The following is a 17,112-nucleotide window of genomic DNA, read 5'->3' as shown; positions in this document are numbered from 1 at the left end:
ATGATACATTCTAATAGATCTATGAAAAAAATCTTCCCGACTCTTTAGCTTGAAAGACATTGTATTGGTCGAATGTATTATTATGTTCGATAATCTACTTCTAGTGAGTGTAGGTGCCTGTGAAAAGCACGATGTCTTCATGCAGGATGGCGAACATGAAGGGGCGGTCCACCTTGAACTCTATCGGAGGAGGGGGCACGTAGAGTGCAGACAGGGGCACCGAGATAAAGCCTGGAAATAACGTACAAAGAAGATATAATTTTATAGAAAAACTTTTTCATACATAATATAATTTTATTTTTCGTATTCTTCACAAAAAAATCCTTTTATTTGGTACTCAGAATAAGGGCGCTCATAAAAATTATTGGTTCGTCGGATTTGGGGCATCAGCTATATTGGATTTAGAATTATTTAACTAGTACAGGCGAAAACGCCTAGCTGTTTTATCTCATGTTATCTTATACAATTGTTATAAGGTAGAAAAGATCTAGGCGATAATGCTGCAGACGAACCACGATCATCGATAATTATTATCATTCATTCATCAGGTAAAAAGAAAGTTCAAGTTACCAGTGAAGGCTCCAGCCGTAGCGCCTTCCTCGTCGACCTTGACGAAGGCCTCCTGGAAGGCCTTCGCCACGCGCACCGGCGCCTCGCGCACCAAGCCAGTCGCGCCCTCCGTGAACATGCGGGACACTCCCACCTGGGAGCAATCAAATGATATTGGCAGTACTGCTCTGACATTCTCTTATCATTTTCATTTTCCACTGGTATTGACAATCAGTTGCTACTGACAAAAATTGTATTTTATAAATAAAAAAACCTAAATTACCTTCGGAAGGATGTCATTGAGGTTGTGTTTACTGTTGATTTCGAATTTGGGCATCTCCAATGCAATCTTTCGTTTAGGAGCTGGTCTGAGGCTAAATACATCTTCAAGTATTCCTCGCTGCGCCAGCTTCTCCACCACAGCCGGAAGACCGTCCTTCTCGTCCGGGAGCACAATTACCATACGGAATCCCTGTTCTTTGTAAGGCAGCTCTACCATCTGTAAATAAAATAAACGTATGTTTATTTAATTTTAATACCATTCAACCTGTAAGATTTTTCAAAAAAATCGTGCCTAAAACTACACAGGACGCTTTTTTTAATTTAAAAATATTACTTACGTAACATTAACACGGATGAGAGATTATTTTTATTTTATAAAAATACATTGTACCTAGTGTAGTCGGTTGCCAATTTTTTATCAATGTATCATGTAATGTAATTTTAATTGTAACCTTGATAAACATATAGGTTAAAATATACCCTGGCTCCAATTTCCTTATTTTCGTGGTAAAACAGGGATTTCAGTAGTTTCATCATTGGTTTCTTGACGGTCGTCGTTTCGTCCACGAAAAAGTCTTTCTCTTCTGTCTCCTCCGCGTTGAATGGGACATGCCAGTGGCCCTGTAAGTAGTTTAACATCGATTACTTTATATATAAGTAATAGAGAAAACCTGTAAAACTTACCGACTCGCTAATTTTTGGATTGATTGGTCGAACACGGTAAAGGATTCGACTTCAATCCCGCACTCAAAATCATGCAGGTACCTATGACTTTTATTTAGGCTACCATCATAGTCTGCAGGGGAGAAAACACGCCTGTATTCGACTTCAGGTAGAACCCTTGTTCTATATGGTCTTGGTTACAGATGCCTATGGGCAGCAACGATCGCTTACCATCCGATGGGCTTCATGCCGGTTTGCCACTTTAATTTTATAATTAAAAAAATATCACAACTAGTGCGTTCATTGTTTGTAATTAAAGTCATTGTTAAGCGGTGTTTCTGTAAATAATAATAAAGACAACCGTTTTCCAAAGAAACTGAAAACAACAATTATGGATCATACCTGGAAGAATATGACATTAAACAGTGCTAAGGCTGCGTCCTCAGTTATTGTGTCTTCTTTTATAGGAGAGCTTATGTGACCGTTGGTTTTCTCTGCAGCCTGCATAAAATATAATGTTATAACTTATACAATTATAATTATTAATATGTAAATCTACAAATAAATAAAATACTATCATCCTATGATAACGAGATCAGCGTGTAAGGTCAGCTTACGAGAAATGTTATTCAAAACCTAACAAAAAATATCAGTTGGTCATAGGTTAATCATAATCACCTAGTTATCGGTAAGTAAGTGGGCATAATTGTATTTCACTGACCATTTTAATTTCGTCGATTGATAATCATAAACCCGTCATTTCTTATTTTTTTTTCATATCCTCTAGAAAACCTTTTCATTTTATACCCATTTCACCTAATGGGCCTGCTTAAAATACTTCGTTCGTCATAATGTATTTACTTAGAATGGCGTCATTAATCCAATTATGTATTGTCATCCAAACCAAGCGTATATGCTAAATTTCAGCTCAAACGATAACCGTTAAATTTGTCAAAGTTAACTTACAATACTTTTGTAATTATTACATAATTATGATGGTACTTATCTGAATAAAAATATATGTATATACTTATAATGAACCTAGCAAATCAAGCTAAGTAAAACCTTGTACCATATTTGTCAGTGTTTGAAATTAAAAACGACAAGATCATAAATAATGTTCAGTTTGTAGTTTTAACTGTCACATCAGATTTTGTTTACTTACCCAAATACTTAATCAATTGTTTCTATCTGATTTAAAAATTTCTTTTGTTCTAGACAATAGTTCGTTTAACATACCCACTTGTTGATGATATCCGCTGTCTTCTTCTTCTCCGCGAAGTTAACTCTTTCCACATCGCTCTTGTAGGAGCGGCTGGCCACGTCGGAAAACTTCTCCTTCAAGGTATACTGGTCGGAGACGTACATCTTGTTGGCCAGCACTAGGTAGCTGGGGTCCATTGCTGAGAACCTCTCGGTCAAATTGGCGTAATTATCTTCAAGCTACAAGGAAGATTTTGTTAGAAAAAAAATCGTATGTACTTACTCATTTTTAAGAATTTGAAAGAGAATTAAAAAAAAAGACAAATGTGTGTCGGAAGAAGAATAGGCAAAACTCTACCTGTTTGTACTCTGAAGTTCCCACCAGACGCAAGATCTCCTCCCTGTTTTCTCCCTCGGCTCCTGCGGAGTACATGGCGAGTAGCGTGAGGACGCCCAGAGGGGATGCTATCACGTTTTTGTCTTTGGCATCTTGGAATGTTTCCTGGGGACATAACAAGGTTTTGATAAAATAAACTTGTTTTTCATTAGAATAAGCGAAGGATATTTCAGTCCGCCTAATTGATGGTCTTCCGAATAGGATAAGTTCCACCTCATGTTGGTGACAGATGCATTGATACAACTAACGTCTATCAGGCGCCTCGTGTGATTCTCCCTTAGCACGTTCTTCAAACCTATTGGATCTATGAATATAGGTACGTATATGATTTATAGGTACGTAATATTTAGAAGACATGAGAACTTACTTTCAGTATCTTCATCGACGCTACATCGACGGAGTCGCCCAGTGGAGTTCTTTGGTATGTAACACTTTTAGGATAACCAAAACTCACTGTCGCTGTGAAAATGTATAAAAGTACTGAGTGAGAAAGAAACTTCTAGATCACCAGGATGGGACTGGAAAGGCCGGGATGTAAGATGGTGAAATTATAGATATAAATATTTATAATTTTAAATCCATGTCCTAGATCACCAGGATGGGACGGAAAATGTTGGCTTAGCGATGCAAGTCGGTGAAATTACAGATCTGTATAGTTTTAAATCAATGTCCTAAAATATTGTTATGTCAATAATATTTAAAAATATAGGTATCGATAATTCAAAACATTCACATATATTACAACTACAAAGCGAATATAAACTACGAAAAGGTAAACAGCTTTTATTTTCGTTATTTATCTCGTCAAAACAGTAAATGACTTAAGTAATTTCGGTAATTTACTTATAATTTAAGGATCGATTAAGCATACCTACCATTATTAGTTACTATTACTAAACACTAAAATATTATAACGTTACATAAGAAGTATTGTTAAGATAAGAATCTTAAACGTTAAGGTCATCATCGACAAGATACAAACACATTAACGTAACATAACAGAATGCACATGTTTGGTACGGTATCTCGTACAAAAACTCGCTTGTATTCGAAGCAGGAAAATAATTCTTAAAAATATGTATTAATGACAACGAAACAAGACACCGAGAATTATCCATTTAGAGTCGAATTAACATTAAAACACTTATAAAAAAGATGATAAACTTGCAATTAGCTGTTAAATAACTATAATATTATTAAGAAACGTACCAAAAAGTGATAAAATAATAATCAAGCGCTCCATTATGGACATGTTTGTCCACATGGTCACAACACGACTGACCCGCCACCTGCAGATCATACCTATATATAGGGTAGTTATCAACGCCGGTAACTAACTTAGAATGCACGAAATTTACCTAAATATGTACAATTGTACATATTATCTATTCTCGTAAAGTGAAGTTAAATTTTAAATGGATAAATATTTTTCTTGAATCATGATAATTCACTTCTCGCTTAACAGATAAAGGCTACGGCTTTTTGGCTACGGGTATTTCTGTGTCTAATTATTCGCATTTGGAGCAGATTGATTACAGATCAGATGGGTGGTAGTGTCTACTTGCGCTAAGGTAACTGAATGTTCGTTTGCTGTCTTCGATCAAGAATACTGGTATTGGTATTGTTGATCGAAGTTTGCTGTTTAAAATAGTACGTGCAATGCGGTGTGTTCGTGTCTCTTTGAAATTGAATTTGGCGTGATAAGTTTTCAATTTTTTATTTAAGTACCTAGGACTTTTTATAGCAGTCGTTGTTCCAGTGAATAAGCTTTAACATCGTTTTCAAAAATAATATAAGCAATATGAAGCATATTGCCTTAAGTCACACTGCGATTTGCAAAAGCTATGCCAATAAAAATACTTATCATAACATTAGCTAACTGTCACTGAAAGTTCCGTCAAAATTGGTTTAGGCGTGTAGAAGATTAGTCCCAATAAAAAAACAAATAAAATTTAAAAGCTCTTTGTAAAAGTTTTTATTGCTATAAAATTTCATTAGTTATATTATATATATTATATGTTAGTTTCTTTACATTATAAACTGTATCAATAAATCCAAGTTATCTTTAAAACATATTTTGCAAAGATTTTTGTCGTAGCATTTATGAATACAATTTGAGATATGGTCTTTATTATGTATATAATATTATTCTTTGGCACGTTTGACGACTGATCCGTTCTCTATTATCTATTAAAAGGGTTTAAGCTACAGGCCAAGTGAGGCATAGAAGACTTCACAAGACGTCGAGAACTTAGGCAAGGATATTATCTCATAACGTTTGCATTAACTGTTCATACAGATGATCATTTCTAATAGGTCCACGAAAAAGTCCTCTCTTGCATAACTGAAATCAACTCCTAAAGAGACTTATTCATTATGTTAGCTTGGAAGATATTGATGCAGTTTATATGTCCACTGGTATGTTTCTAGTGAGTGTAGGTGCCTGTGAAAAGCACGATGTCTTCATGCAGGATGGCGAACATGAAGGGATGGTCCACCTTGAACTCTATCGGGGGAGGAGGCTTGTATCTTGTAGACAAGGGCACCTTGATTAATCCTGGAAATAATGTATAAGGAAAAGATAATACATTTATTTTGAAAGAGGTGTTTAAAATGACCTTTATAGAAATATTGTATTCTTTAAAAAACCTTTTATTTCATTCTCATATTATGAAAGTGCATAAAAAATATTTTGGTTTGTCCAATAAATTGGATTTAGAATGACGTCACTTATCTATTAATTATGCATTGTCATATGTTATGTGTATGCACAATATCAAGTCATGTGATAGACTAGAGTAGGTCTAATTTAACTTGCAAGATTTGACCCTCACATACATAGGAATTTACAAGCCATTTTGAAGAAATGCTTCCAATTCTACTCTACTACTAGTTTTAAGCCCACCTTGTCATAAGCGGTTATTGCTACGTATAAGTAGATTTATCTATGAAGGCTTTTTGGGTATTGTTTGGGTTACTGTTTGGGTTAGAAAATTGTGATAAGTTATTATTAATAAAATGCGTATAGTATGTACCTAAAGCTAACTCTTTATTATACGTCAGGTAAAAATTCAGAACAATGTACTTATATCGTCTCGTATAATTGTTATAAGGCAGAAAAGATCTAGACGAGTGTTGCAAAAGGACCACGAGCATCATCTTCTAATTTAAGAAAACAGAAAGTTATAGTTACCAGTGAAGGCTCCAGCCGTGGCGCCCTCCTCGTCCACCTTAACGAAAGCCTGCTGGAAGGCGCTCGCCACGCGCACCGCTGTCTCACGCACCACTCCGCCCGCGCCCCTTGTGAACATATGCGACACTCCAACCTGGATGCATTAAAAAAATAAAACAACTCACAATTAACATAAACAAGAAGAGAGAGAGAGTGAGGAAAACACAAAACATGAAAGCAAAAGATAAAAGAAATAAGATATATAAATAGATGAGAAGTCAATACAGTATATTATAATAAGTTACTTAGTAAAAATAAAGAAAAATGGTGTAGAAACGTATATCTAATGGTTACAATAGTGAACAAAGACATTTTTTTAAATAGTATTTGGATCGAATTTTTCAAGTTCCTCAGGAAGAGCATTCCAAAGCCGCGTTGATTGAATCGTGAAAGAAACCCAGACCGATGAAGAAGTAAAGAATACAAGAGTCAGAGGAAGGAAGTCATAGCTCATGGAAATCACAGAAATTCTGAAATTTAGATGAAATTTAGACCCTCTTGCACCAGGTATCCTGGAGCGACAGGATCAAATAGAACTGTGAAAAGAAAATAAAGCTAGTAAAATCAGGGGCGGCTTAAGGCCTAGGGGGCGCCAGGGTTTCATTGCACACGGGCGCTACACGAGCTAGAGCCGCCCCTATATGGAATGGTTAAGAAGACGTACAAATTTGTTAAGAAGATTTTAGTTAATGCCAGAGTAACATACGTCAGTATAATACAAGAGACGGACAAGTGCCTGCAAAAGATCATTTTCGTTCGAAGTTCCTTAACCGGTTAAGTGAGCGGAATGCTGCAGAGACCTTTCGATTAACTTCATTAACATTAGGTGTTCCATTTTAAATGTGAATCCATACATATACTTTAATTTACATCCATACATAATAACCTGACATTTAGTTGGATTCACATATGTGACCATGTATTCATAAATAATATTTAGTTTATTATTACTGTTAATAAATCCCGACCTCAATATCATTAAAATGTACTTGTGAGACATTACAGATATATTAACAATTCTACTCTGATATTCTTGTATTTTATATATAAAAATATAAATTGGAAGTACAACTGGTATTAATTGGCGAAGGTTATATTATGTATTTATAAATATTACTGTACCTTCGGAAGAATTGCATTGAGATTGTGTTTACTCTTGATGTCGAATTTGGGCATCTCAAACTCAATCTTTTGTCTAGACGGGCTGAGGTTGAAGACGTCTTCAAGTATTCCTCGCTGCGCTAGCTTCTCCACCACGGCCGGCAGACCGTTCTTCTCGTCCGGGAGCACAATTACCATACGGAATCCCGTTTCTTTGTACGGCAGCTCCACCATCTGTTAATAAAATATAAGTTTTTGTTTATATCATTTTAAAAGTACCTACCATGTGGGTAACATGTCTGCGATCTAGTCTGTAAAATACTTAGAAAACATTTATCGTGCCAAAATGTCCTTGCGTGTAAAGCATGACTTTTTTAAATTTAATAATATTACTTACACACTAATGTAAATGAAACTGATTACAGGAATGAAATATTATTTAAACTTCATAAAGATAAATTGTAGTCTTCAACTTCCATTTTTTTATTGATGTATCATATATGTAATGTAATTTTTAATCGCAATATTGATAAATGCTACCATATAAAATCTGTTGTTATGTTTATCAAGGTATAGAAAACATATGTTAAAATATACCCTGGCTCCAAGATCGTAATCTTCGTGGTAAAAAAGGGCTCTGCGTAGTTTCATCATTGGTTTCTTGACGGTGGTCGTTTCGTCCACAAAGAAGTCCTTCTCTTCGGTCTCTTTCGCGTCGAATGGGACATGCCAGTGGCCCTGTAAGTAGTTTGAAATCAATTGTTTTCAATGATGGCGCCATATTGCGGTGAATTATAGTTATTAGAAAAAAACCTGTAAAACTTAACGACTCTCGGTATAGAGTTGTTTACTCCGGTCGGACACAATAACTATAAGCTTTGGGGCCAATCACGCACACGAAATGATGTTGACTTGCATATGAGGCTACCTTCTTCAACCTCAGAAGTGGCAACTTATTTGTATATGATTTCAGGTAGAATCCTTGTTCTATATAAAGTTGGATGCAGATGCTCATGGACAGCAATGGTCACTCATCATAAGATGGACTGCGTCCAAGTTTCGATATCACAATTGGTGCGTTCATGGATTGTTTTCATTAAAACAAAAAAAAAAATAAGTTCATCGATGCAGGAAAACATCCTTTTAAATTTTTATGAAAATCCAATATCAGCTACTCAACCGTTTTCCAATACAAAGGCACACAAGTAGATTTACCTGGAAGAATATGACATTAAACATTGCTAAGGCTGCGCCTGCATCTATCGTGTCTTCACTTATAGGAGAGCTGATGTGACCCTTGGTTTTCTCTGCAGCCTGGAAACAATGTAATTTACAATCAGTCTGTGATATAGAAATCAGTCTGTAAGGTCAACATGAGGAGCATTACGTTAAAAACAAAAAAAATATATATCTGTTGGTCATAGGTTAATCACCCAGTTACTGGCAAGCACGTATAATTGTATCCGACCAATCATTTGCAATGATAATATGTTTATGAATGCAAGCCGCTCTTAAATTTGTACATTATTTCATATATAATCATAAAACTAAATATAGTGAATATAAATAAACACTTATATTAAAAAAGTTAAATAAGAAAAACTTTTTATTAACATCTTTTGTTCGTTTCATTTGTCTGCACCTGGCGGATATGGCGGACGCCACAATATAGCGTCATAATTGATTTGGAACTGAGTCATTAAGCTAATCATCCAAAAAAATCGTAAATGCAAAGTTTGGCTCAATCGGATACCGAGGAAGCGAATCAGTGTCAAATTGAACAATATATGACCCTTACTCACATACATAATAATATTATGAACTATATAAGCGAGCTAAATAAAAGGAGATTTTGTATATTTAAGAGATATGAATATCTATTTTTTTACCAAGTTTTAACATATTTTTTTTTTCCAAAAAAAACTTATTGTTACTTACCCACTCGTTAATTTGAGCCGCCGTTTTCTTCTTCTCCGCGAAGTTAACTGTTTCCACAACGCTCTTGTAGGAGCGGCTGGCCACGTCCGAAAACGTTTCCTTCAAGGTATACTTATTGGAGACGTATATCTTGTTGGCCAGCACGAGGTAGCTGTCGTCCATTGCTGTGAACCTCTCGGTCAAATTGCCGTAATTATCTTCAAGCTGCAAGGAACGTTTCCTTAGGACGAAAATTTATTTCACATTTTAATAAAATTAAAATAGCTGAGTGCAGGCAATGCCTAAGATCATTTGATGAATTTTAAATCGGAGGCCCGGGGCGGAAATTTTAATGGAGGCCCCCAGTCTAAAAAGTTGATTTGATTTCACAGAATTACAATTGTCATATAGACTTATTCACCGACAAATGGAGAAATCTCTACCTGTTTGTACTCTGGGGTTCCCACCAGGCTTAAGATCTCCTCCCTGTTTTCTCCCTCAGCTCCCGCAGAGTACATGGCGAGTAGCGTGAGGACGCCCAGTGGGGACGCTATTACGTTCTTGTCTACGGCTACCTGGTATGACTCCTGGGGACAAAACGAGGTTTTGGTAAGTTTAATTTTTTCTTCTTTTTTCTTAGAATTACTTATTAAAAGAGCTTGAATTCTGCCTTATAGTAGAGGCTATTGCCGGTCAGATACACCTACACTTAACTCCGAATAGGGTTAGTTCACCAGATTTTGGTCACGTTTCGTTGCTACTCCTAAAGACTACTGTGATTCTCCGTGAAGACGCCTCTTGTGATTCTCCCTTGAAATACGAAACACGTCCTTTAACCAGGAAATTACACCGCTTCACACTGTTCTAACGTGAACTGTTGAAGGTGGTAGAACCCTTTGTGGTTCGACTCCAGCGGCACCACCGCCACACCTATTTCTACCTAATAACAGCAGTGTTAAGCGCTGCTGTGTTCATTTTTGAAGGGGGTGGGAAGGGAGACAGACTTTTCCGAGGCGTTTCAGCTTAATCCTAAGGGGTAGCGGCGCATGTTTGGCCGACCTCAGGTAGGAATATTAAGATATCCTATCTGGGGTTGATTACAGATGTCCATGGGCGGCAGTAGCCACTTACTATCAGGTGGACTGCATGCTTGTCTGCTACTCCTATATTATAAAAAAAACTTAACTGACGTACTGACGTAGCTAGTAATTCAGTATGCCGGTGGTGTTTCCGGGGTCGAACAGCGAAAGAGCTTAAATATCTACTTTTAAATGTCTATCAAATTTAGATTAATCGAGAACAGGCCGTTCCCGGACCTGGTGAAACGATGCTAGTAGTTTAATTCAGAAAACATAGGACTTTTTAAAAGGATAATGATTGGCTCGATTAATATATCGTAGGTTATATTTAGTAAATATGAGGACATACCTTCAGGATCTTCATGGACGCTACATCGACAGAGTCTCCCAGTGGAGTCCTCTCGTAGGTAACTTCATCCCTCCATGCACTCATTGTCGCTGTGAAAATGTGAAAAATAATAATGGTTCCGAATTCTGCTGCTGAATGGAAGCTTAATTAGTCTGCGGTATGTGATAAAGCCATTTGAGCTTGTTAATACGAAGACGGTTAATTTATTTTATATACCTATTTCATTTGTAATATACGTATAGGAGTAGTACACGAGCATGAAATCCACCTGATGGTAAGTGGTTCCTGCCGCCCATGGATATCTGTAGTCAATCTCCGTTAAGATTATACACCTATCTGAGGTTGGCCACAGATGCGCCGCTACCCCTGAGGTATAAGCTGGTACGCGGAAAAGTACGTATGTTTCCATCAGGAATATTTCTTAATCTACACTAATATTATAAAGAGGAAAACTTTGTTTGTTGGTTTGGTTGTAATGACTAGGCTCAAAAACTATTGGACCGATTTTAAAAATTCTTTCACCATCCAAAAGCTACATTACCCACGAGTAACATAGGCTATATTGTATATGAAATATATTTGATAAATAGATTTTGAGGCGGTACAAAGTTTGCCGGGTCAGCTAGTAGCAAATTTTCTAACAAATTAACACAAAAAATATAAGACGTCATCATACGAAAACAAATTCATTTAACTTCACGATTTTGCATTTTGAGATTTCCGAACTTTACCCATTATACGAATACATTAATTTTACACTTATAGATATAACTTAATGACGAAGCGTAAATAATGCAAATCCATTTGTGGCTATTACTTTAATATTAAGAACTTATAAGATATCATAAATAAATGAAGCTGTGAATATAGTAACTAAATAAATAAACTTCGCCCATACATATACGGCTTATACATCTATAGAATTAATTACCTTACCCCTTATTTTTTACAAATACAAATACAAAAATCTTTATTTGTAGAATAAGGTGTATACATTGGTGTTATAGTCAAGAATTTTCGCTCATTCTGCCATAAATGACGTACAAATATAATTTTAAGTCGCATTTTATAAATTCAAATTATTAAGTTGTAGATACTAATTTCCAATATTATTAAAACGTTAAGATAAAAATGAAAAATGTCAGTGGTATCTCAATAGAAAATGTCAAAGGAGCATCAGTGGATAATAGTAAATCATTATTGTATTTAAAAATTTAATGTTAACACCAAAACATTTCAGACCACTCAGCAAATCATAAATAATCATATGTTACTAGTCGTAACTATGGTTGAGAAACTCGACTAGACTATAAAAACATTTGTCAATTAAATATCTTTCTAATTTTTTTTTAAAACTGATAAATTCCTCAATATTGCGAATATTTTTTGGAATTTTATTATACACCGCAGGCGCTATTCCAAAGAAACTTTTTTGAACCCAACGACTTTTTGCTGGGATTGCACACTTATCTTTGTGGCGTGCTCTATATCGTGGATAAATCGAAACTTTTCGCTGTTCGTTCGTATGAAAATGGCGCATTCAAGAATGTAGAGTGATGGCAATGTGAGTATTTCATGTTTGATAAAATAAGGCCTGCATAACACTCTCGGCTTTAAATCCCACATGGCCCTCATCCATCTTTTCTGCGATTTAAAGGCGAAGTCACGGTACATGGAATTGCCCCAGAAAATTAAGCTATATCTTAGTGTTGAAGTCACTGGCTCGATTGAACTTATTATTATTTATCACAATATCTTTTTCATATAAATTCATCTCGTTTGAAAATTAAGAGTTGCAAATCACACTTAGATAACTACAGAAATGAAAAAAAACTTACCAAAAAGCGAGAAAATAATAATCAGGCATTTCATTATCGACATGTTCGTCCACATGGTCATAACACTCATAACTTAACACGACTGACCTGCGATCCGCAGATCATATCTATATAGAGGGAGTTATCAACGCCGGTAACTAACTCAGGATGCACAAAACTTACCCATTACATAACAAATTCTATCTAAACTTCAAATTTAAATCAAATCAAAATTTTTTATTCAAAATAGGTTCTTTACAGAGCACTTTTTGAATGTCAAAACAACTACCACCACTTCACAAGGTGTTTCGTTATGGAGAGGAAGCGGCGAAAGAAACTCCATAACACACATCTTTTAAAAAAAAATGTTTTTGACAATGTTAACGTAATGGTACATGTGGAGCTTGAGCTAATTCAGACCACACCGTTTTGTCAGTCAAATAATCACTTACTTTATAGTACGCTTTTTAAATAGCGTTAGTTTAACGACATGTTTAATTTTTTTTTCTGTGAGATTCAAAATGTGGTCGGGTATTTTATTGTAGTAGCGAATACAGTTGATGAAACCATGAAAGATCTAGCCACCTTACATAATCTATGTTTAGGAATTTCTAATTTATTTCTATTTCTGGTATTAAATTTATGGTGGTTACTATTTTTTTCAAACATATCAGTGTGTTTTCTTACATACATAATATTTTCATAAATGTATTGACTATGCACCGTCAATATATTAATAGTGGGAAACAGTTCTCTTAGGGACTCACCACGCCGCAGACATATATATATTGACCTTATTGCTCTTTTTTGAATAGTAAATATACAGTCTATGTCAGCAGCACTACCCCACAGTAGAATGCCATAAGACATAATGTGTAAGTAACTGAAATAGACAAGTCTAGCAGTGGGGATGTCTGTTAACCGTCTAATTCTTCTGACTGCAAGAGCTTGAATTTGCCCTGTCTCCTCTCCCCTGGTTACGGCTATTTCAGTGTGTAATTTTGGCCCAATGCGGTTAATGACACTCAGAATTAAAAAAAAATCGCAAAGCCGTATTTTTTTTCAGAAATGTGTTAAAAATGTATTTATTTATTAATTATTAATACGGCATATGGAATATGACAAGGAATATTAGTCTCCCTAATTTAATAGAAATAAAAAAAATAATTAAATCTAATGACATAATTTTGTTTTTCGTATTTTTCTTAAAAAGCACTGTCATTTGATATCCATATCGTGGGGTTTATAAAAAATATTGGTCAGCCATATTGGGTTTAGAATGACTTCACTAATTTACTCATATATTGTCATCCAAACCAAATGTGTTACATGTAATATTTCCGTTCAATCGGTTGGGATCAAAGATAATATAACCACTATGGTTGGGACTAACTCATATAAAATTCAGATGCAATATTTGACCTTCACATTGGTACAGTCAGCTCCAAAAGTAAATGATTATGTTAAAGTTTTAAAAATACCTATACACCGAAGCATTCATAATTCAAATCAAGTAGCTGAACACAACTAGCGCCATCATTAGCACTAACACCACAACTAGAACGCTGAAGAAAGTGTAAAAAGCATACGAACACTACAGTGTCAAAAGTAATTGAACAGTGACATATCATATTAGTGATGTTTTTGTACATATCGGTGTTTCTACTGTGTCGGTGTTCACCTACTTATGATGCGTTAGTGTTCATTTAATTTTGACTTTACGATGCATCTAATTATGATGCTAGAAGTGTTCAGCTATTTATGAACACTTGGGAGTATAGATATTTTTGAAGTCTTTATCTGCTTACCTACTTCCAGAATTGACTGTACACGTAAGAAAAAAATCTGGCAAGATGCCCTGCTCATCGCTTCTACATCCTGTATTTTTGTATAATGTTTATCTCTATCTTTTGAACTATAATATATAAACATTTGACATTTTTACAGAGTATATATATGTATAACGATAGCCGGAATAACAAAAAATAAGAATAAAAATAAAAAAATGTGAGCCGTCACGGGACGCCTGGCAGATGTGAAACATCGACATTATTTTGTAAAAGTAATATGCAGAAAATAACATATTGTGATAGGAACTAAATATGCCATAATGATAAAATAAAATATTACGATTTTTTTCCAGATAACGATGACTATTTATTGATTTCGATTGCGCATGGCGACGCGTCGCCACACCGTACACACGACTGCATATAGACAGTATATATACCATCGTATAGCGTGGAGACGCCACGGCATGCGTCGCCACGCCAGAAATCGGTTTTACGTGCGGCTATAGATGTTTCACATCAAAAGTATTTGACATAAAAAAATCGATGTCCCGTTTTGACTGAAGTAATCATTGGTCCCTATATTCCATGGTCAATATTTACGTTTGCGTACACTTGAAACGCAAGATAAAACACTAGTTGTCTTTTTTTATCACATTGTTCTAATAGCTCTGTCTCTTATAGAACTTTGGCAAAGGGAGATCTCCCGCCGGGCTAGGTGATCACGCCCGGGGAGCGGCCGCGCTCCGACAGTCTCAGTTCGGAGCTTGTATATATGCAGGATATTTAGAAAACTTCGATAGCGTGATTCAGAATACTCGTGGCGCCATCTCTTGTCGAGTAGCGGGAGGTCGCCACATCACCCCCTGCTCAGACCGGAGGTCGATACCAGTTGATTTCGGTGTTCCGTACTTGTGAAATCTTCGCCTAAGCTTACAAGCGCCCCGGAACGCCCTCTGTCTGCGGTGAGTCGAGATGTGAGGGAGAACCAAGGCCTTGAGGTTGGAGCGAAGTGAGGAGGGCGAGTAATGGCTACTCGAGCCGTCCGTGAAGTACCGGAGAGTAGCTAGATCAGGATCAGGAAGCGAGTCTTCGTGCGCTGCGATGAATCTGATGGACAGCTGAACTGGTGATGTGAGGGTGCAGTCCATCCAGGGAGTGAGGTTGCCACCATCGAAGAGGGTCAGAAGGGACGTATTCTTGTCAGGGGTCACCACTTTGGCAAAGGGAGATCTCCCGCCGGGCTAGGTGATCACGCCCGGGGAGCGGCCGCGCTCCGACAGTCTCAGTTCGGAGCTTGTATATATGCAGGATATTTAGAAAACTTCGATAGCGTGATTCAGAATACTCGTGGCGCCATCTCTTGTCGAGTAGCGGGAGGTCGCCACAGAACATTTGTCTATGTAGTTAAAGGTAAGCGTCGCCACGCCAGAAATCGGTTTTACGTGCGGCTATAGATGTTTCACATCAAAAATCTTATAAATAAATAGGGCTCTCCATACAAGAAACCCATATTTTCAGCCTTTTATACTTTGTCTATTGAACCGTAAATACTAAAATATATGTATTTTTTTAAACGGAATCTTCAGTGCGAGGGTACGATTCGCGCTTGGTAAATTTTTAGTATTTTACGTTTCGGACATTACATTCAAAATCGTTAGTACAAAAGTGATTGCCCCTGGAAAATATAATTATAAGACTGTATGGTTTTGTTGTGGTCACGGAATCTTCAATCAGGAGTAATAAATGAAACTTTATACCACTCGTACGACAACCTGGCGAAGGCTATCTAATATTATGGAGTAATATCCTAATAATATCCAAAATTATCGGCTACCAACTAACCTATTTACTTACCTAGTTCTAAATTTGTAGTCGCAACACCACACCGGTTTGTTTATGTATTTTTTTCAAATCTTGTTTATAATGTTATGTTACGTTAGATAGACAGACTATAAATAGACGGATAGACAATAAAAATCCGTCTGAGGTGCCTCAAAACTGAGACTAGACTGAAACTAAATGTCGTAGTGTTCAGTGATGCCAACTATTGGAAATATTTCCCCTTAAAACTATTTTAAAAACCTAAACACCTAGATTCGATTCGGCCGCGAATAAAGTCGACGAATCAAAAGCTGCTGCTTCTCTGCAATGTAATGGTTACACAATAAAAAACATCGCCCATATTATATAATTACCTAATAAGCTACTAGTTTGATATTACAAATCGATGATTCAATTTTATTTACTTTTATAGGAGTATACTGTATAGATATAGCAAAATCATGCCTGAGATTTAATTATACTTACTAACGCCGATTATTAATAATTAATCTGTCCATTTTGACTAATGGAAAAGGCGAAACAAGCGTCAGCTTCGTGCACCCATACTAGTTACAGCGTATGCCCTAAGTCTGTTTACTTTTGTTAAATATTTTTGCTTCAAAGATAATAAAAACATTTACCATCAATTCACATATTTGCTTTTTCCCTTTGCTTTAGTCTCATAAAAAATACTTACTTATGGAATTTAAGTAACAAGTAAATAAAGCGACAAAAACATTCCAGTATAATTTCCATTCTGTATTAAGTTTGAACACACATCTCTTAACACAAATAATACACAAAACTCATCACTATGATCTCACAATTTCATATTATCTCATTTAATATAATATGTACTTACTATCAAGCTTGCAATAAGGTTGTTATGTCTACGATCACAGCAGTTGG

General features: G+C 36.0%; 2 protein-coding genes across 3 annotated transcripts; both read right to left on the bottom strand.

Moving 5' to 3' along the window:
* Positions 1-43: 43 nt before the first annotated feature.
* Positions 44-4,441, bottom strand: LOC140752160 (antichymotrypsin-1-like). Its single transcript, XM_073086346.1, has 9 exons — positions 4,304-4,441; positions 3,462-3,553; positions 3,056-3,199; positions 2,734-2,937; positions 1,897-1,995; positions 1,312-1,452; positions 833-1,048; positions 571-703; positions 44-231 (listed from the first exon to the last, which is right to left on the bottom strand). Exons 1-9 carry the CDS (start codon positions 4,392-4,394, stop codon positions 101-103), a joined length of 1,251 nt encoding a protein of 416 aa, XP_072942447.1. The 5' UTR covers positions 4,395-4,441; the 3' UTR covers positions 44-100.
* A 644-nt stretch (positions 4,442-5,085) lies between these two features.
* On the bottom strand, positions 5,086-16,618 carry LOC140752162 (antichymotrypsin-1-like). Of its 2 annotated transcripts, none has more exons than XM_073086348.1 (9): positions 12,611-12,757; positions 10,773-10,861; positions 9,788-9,931; positions 9,366-9,569; positions 8,643-8,741; positions 8,025-8,165; positions 7,449-7,661; positions 6,288-6,420; positions 5,086-5,651 (listed from the first exon to the last, which is right to left on the bottom strand). In XM_073086348.1, the coding sequence occupies exons 1-9, from the start codon at positions 12,678-12,680 to the stop codon at positions 5,521-5,523; spliced, it is 1,224 nt and encodes a 407-aa protein (XP_072942449.1). In that variant the 5' UTR covers positions 12,681-12,757; the 3' UTR covers positions 5,086-5,520. The 2 variants fall into 2 exon arrangements, with proteins under 2 accessions (XP_072942449.1, XP_072942450.1); XM_073086349.1 differs by lacking the exon at positions 12,611-12,757 and adding an exon at positions 16,237-16,618 and having other exon boundaries at positions 5,087-5,651.
* Positions 16,619-17,112: the final 494 nt, after the last annotated feature.

Source organism: Epargyreus clarus, unplaced genomic scaffold, assembly GCF_041222505.1.
Source record: "Epargyreus clarus isolate Ecla_fem2 unplaced genomic scaffold, WU_Ecla_fem_2.2 ptg000024l, whole genome shotgun sequence".
Lineage (NCBI taxonomy): Eukaryota > Metazoa > Arthropoda > Insecta > Lepidoptera > Hesperiidae > Epargyreus > Epargyreus clarus.
The sequence above is the reverse complement of the archived record's forward strand: the minus strand, read 5'-3'. Positions and strand labels throughout refer to the sequence as shown.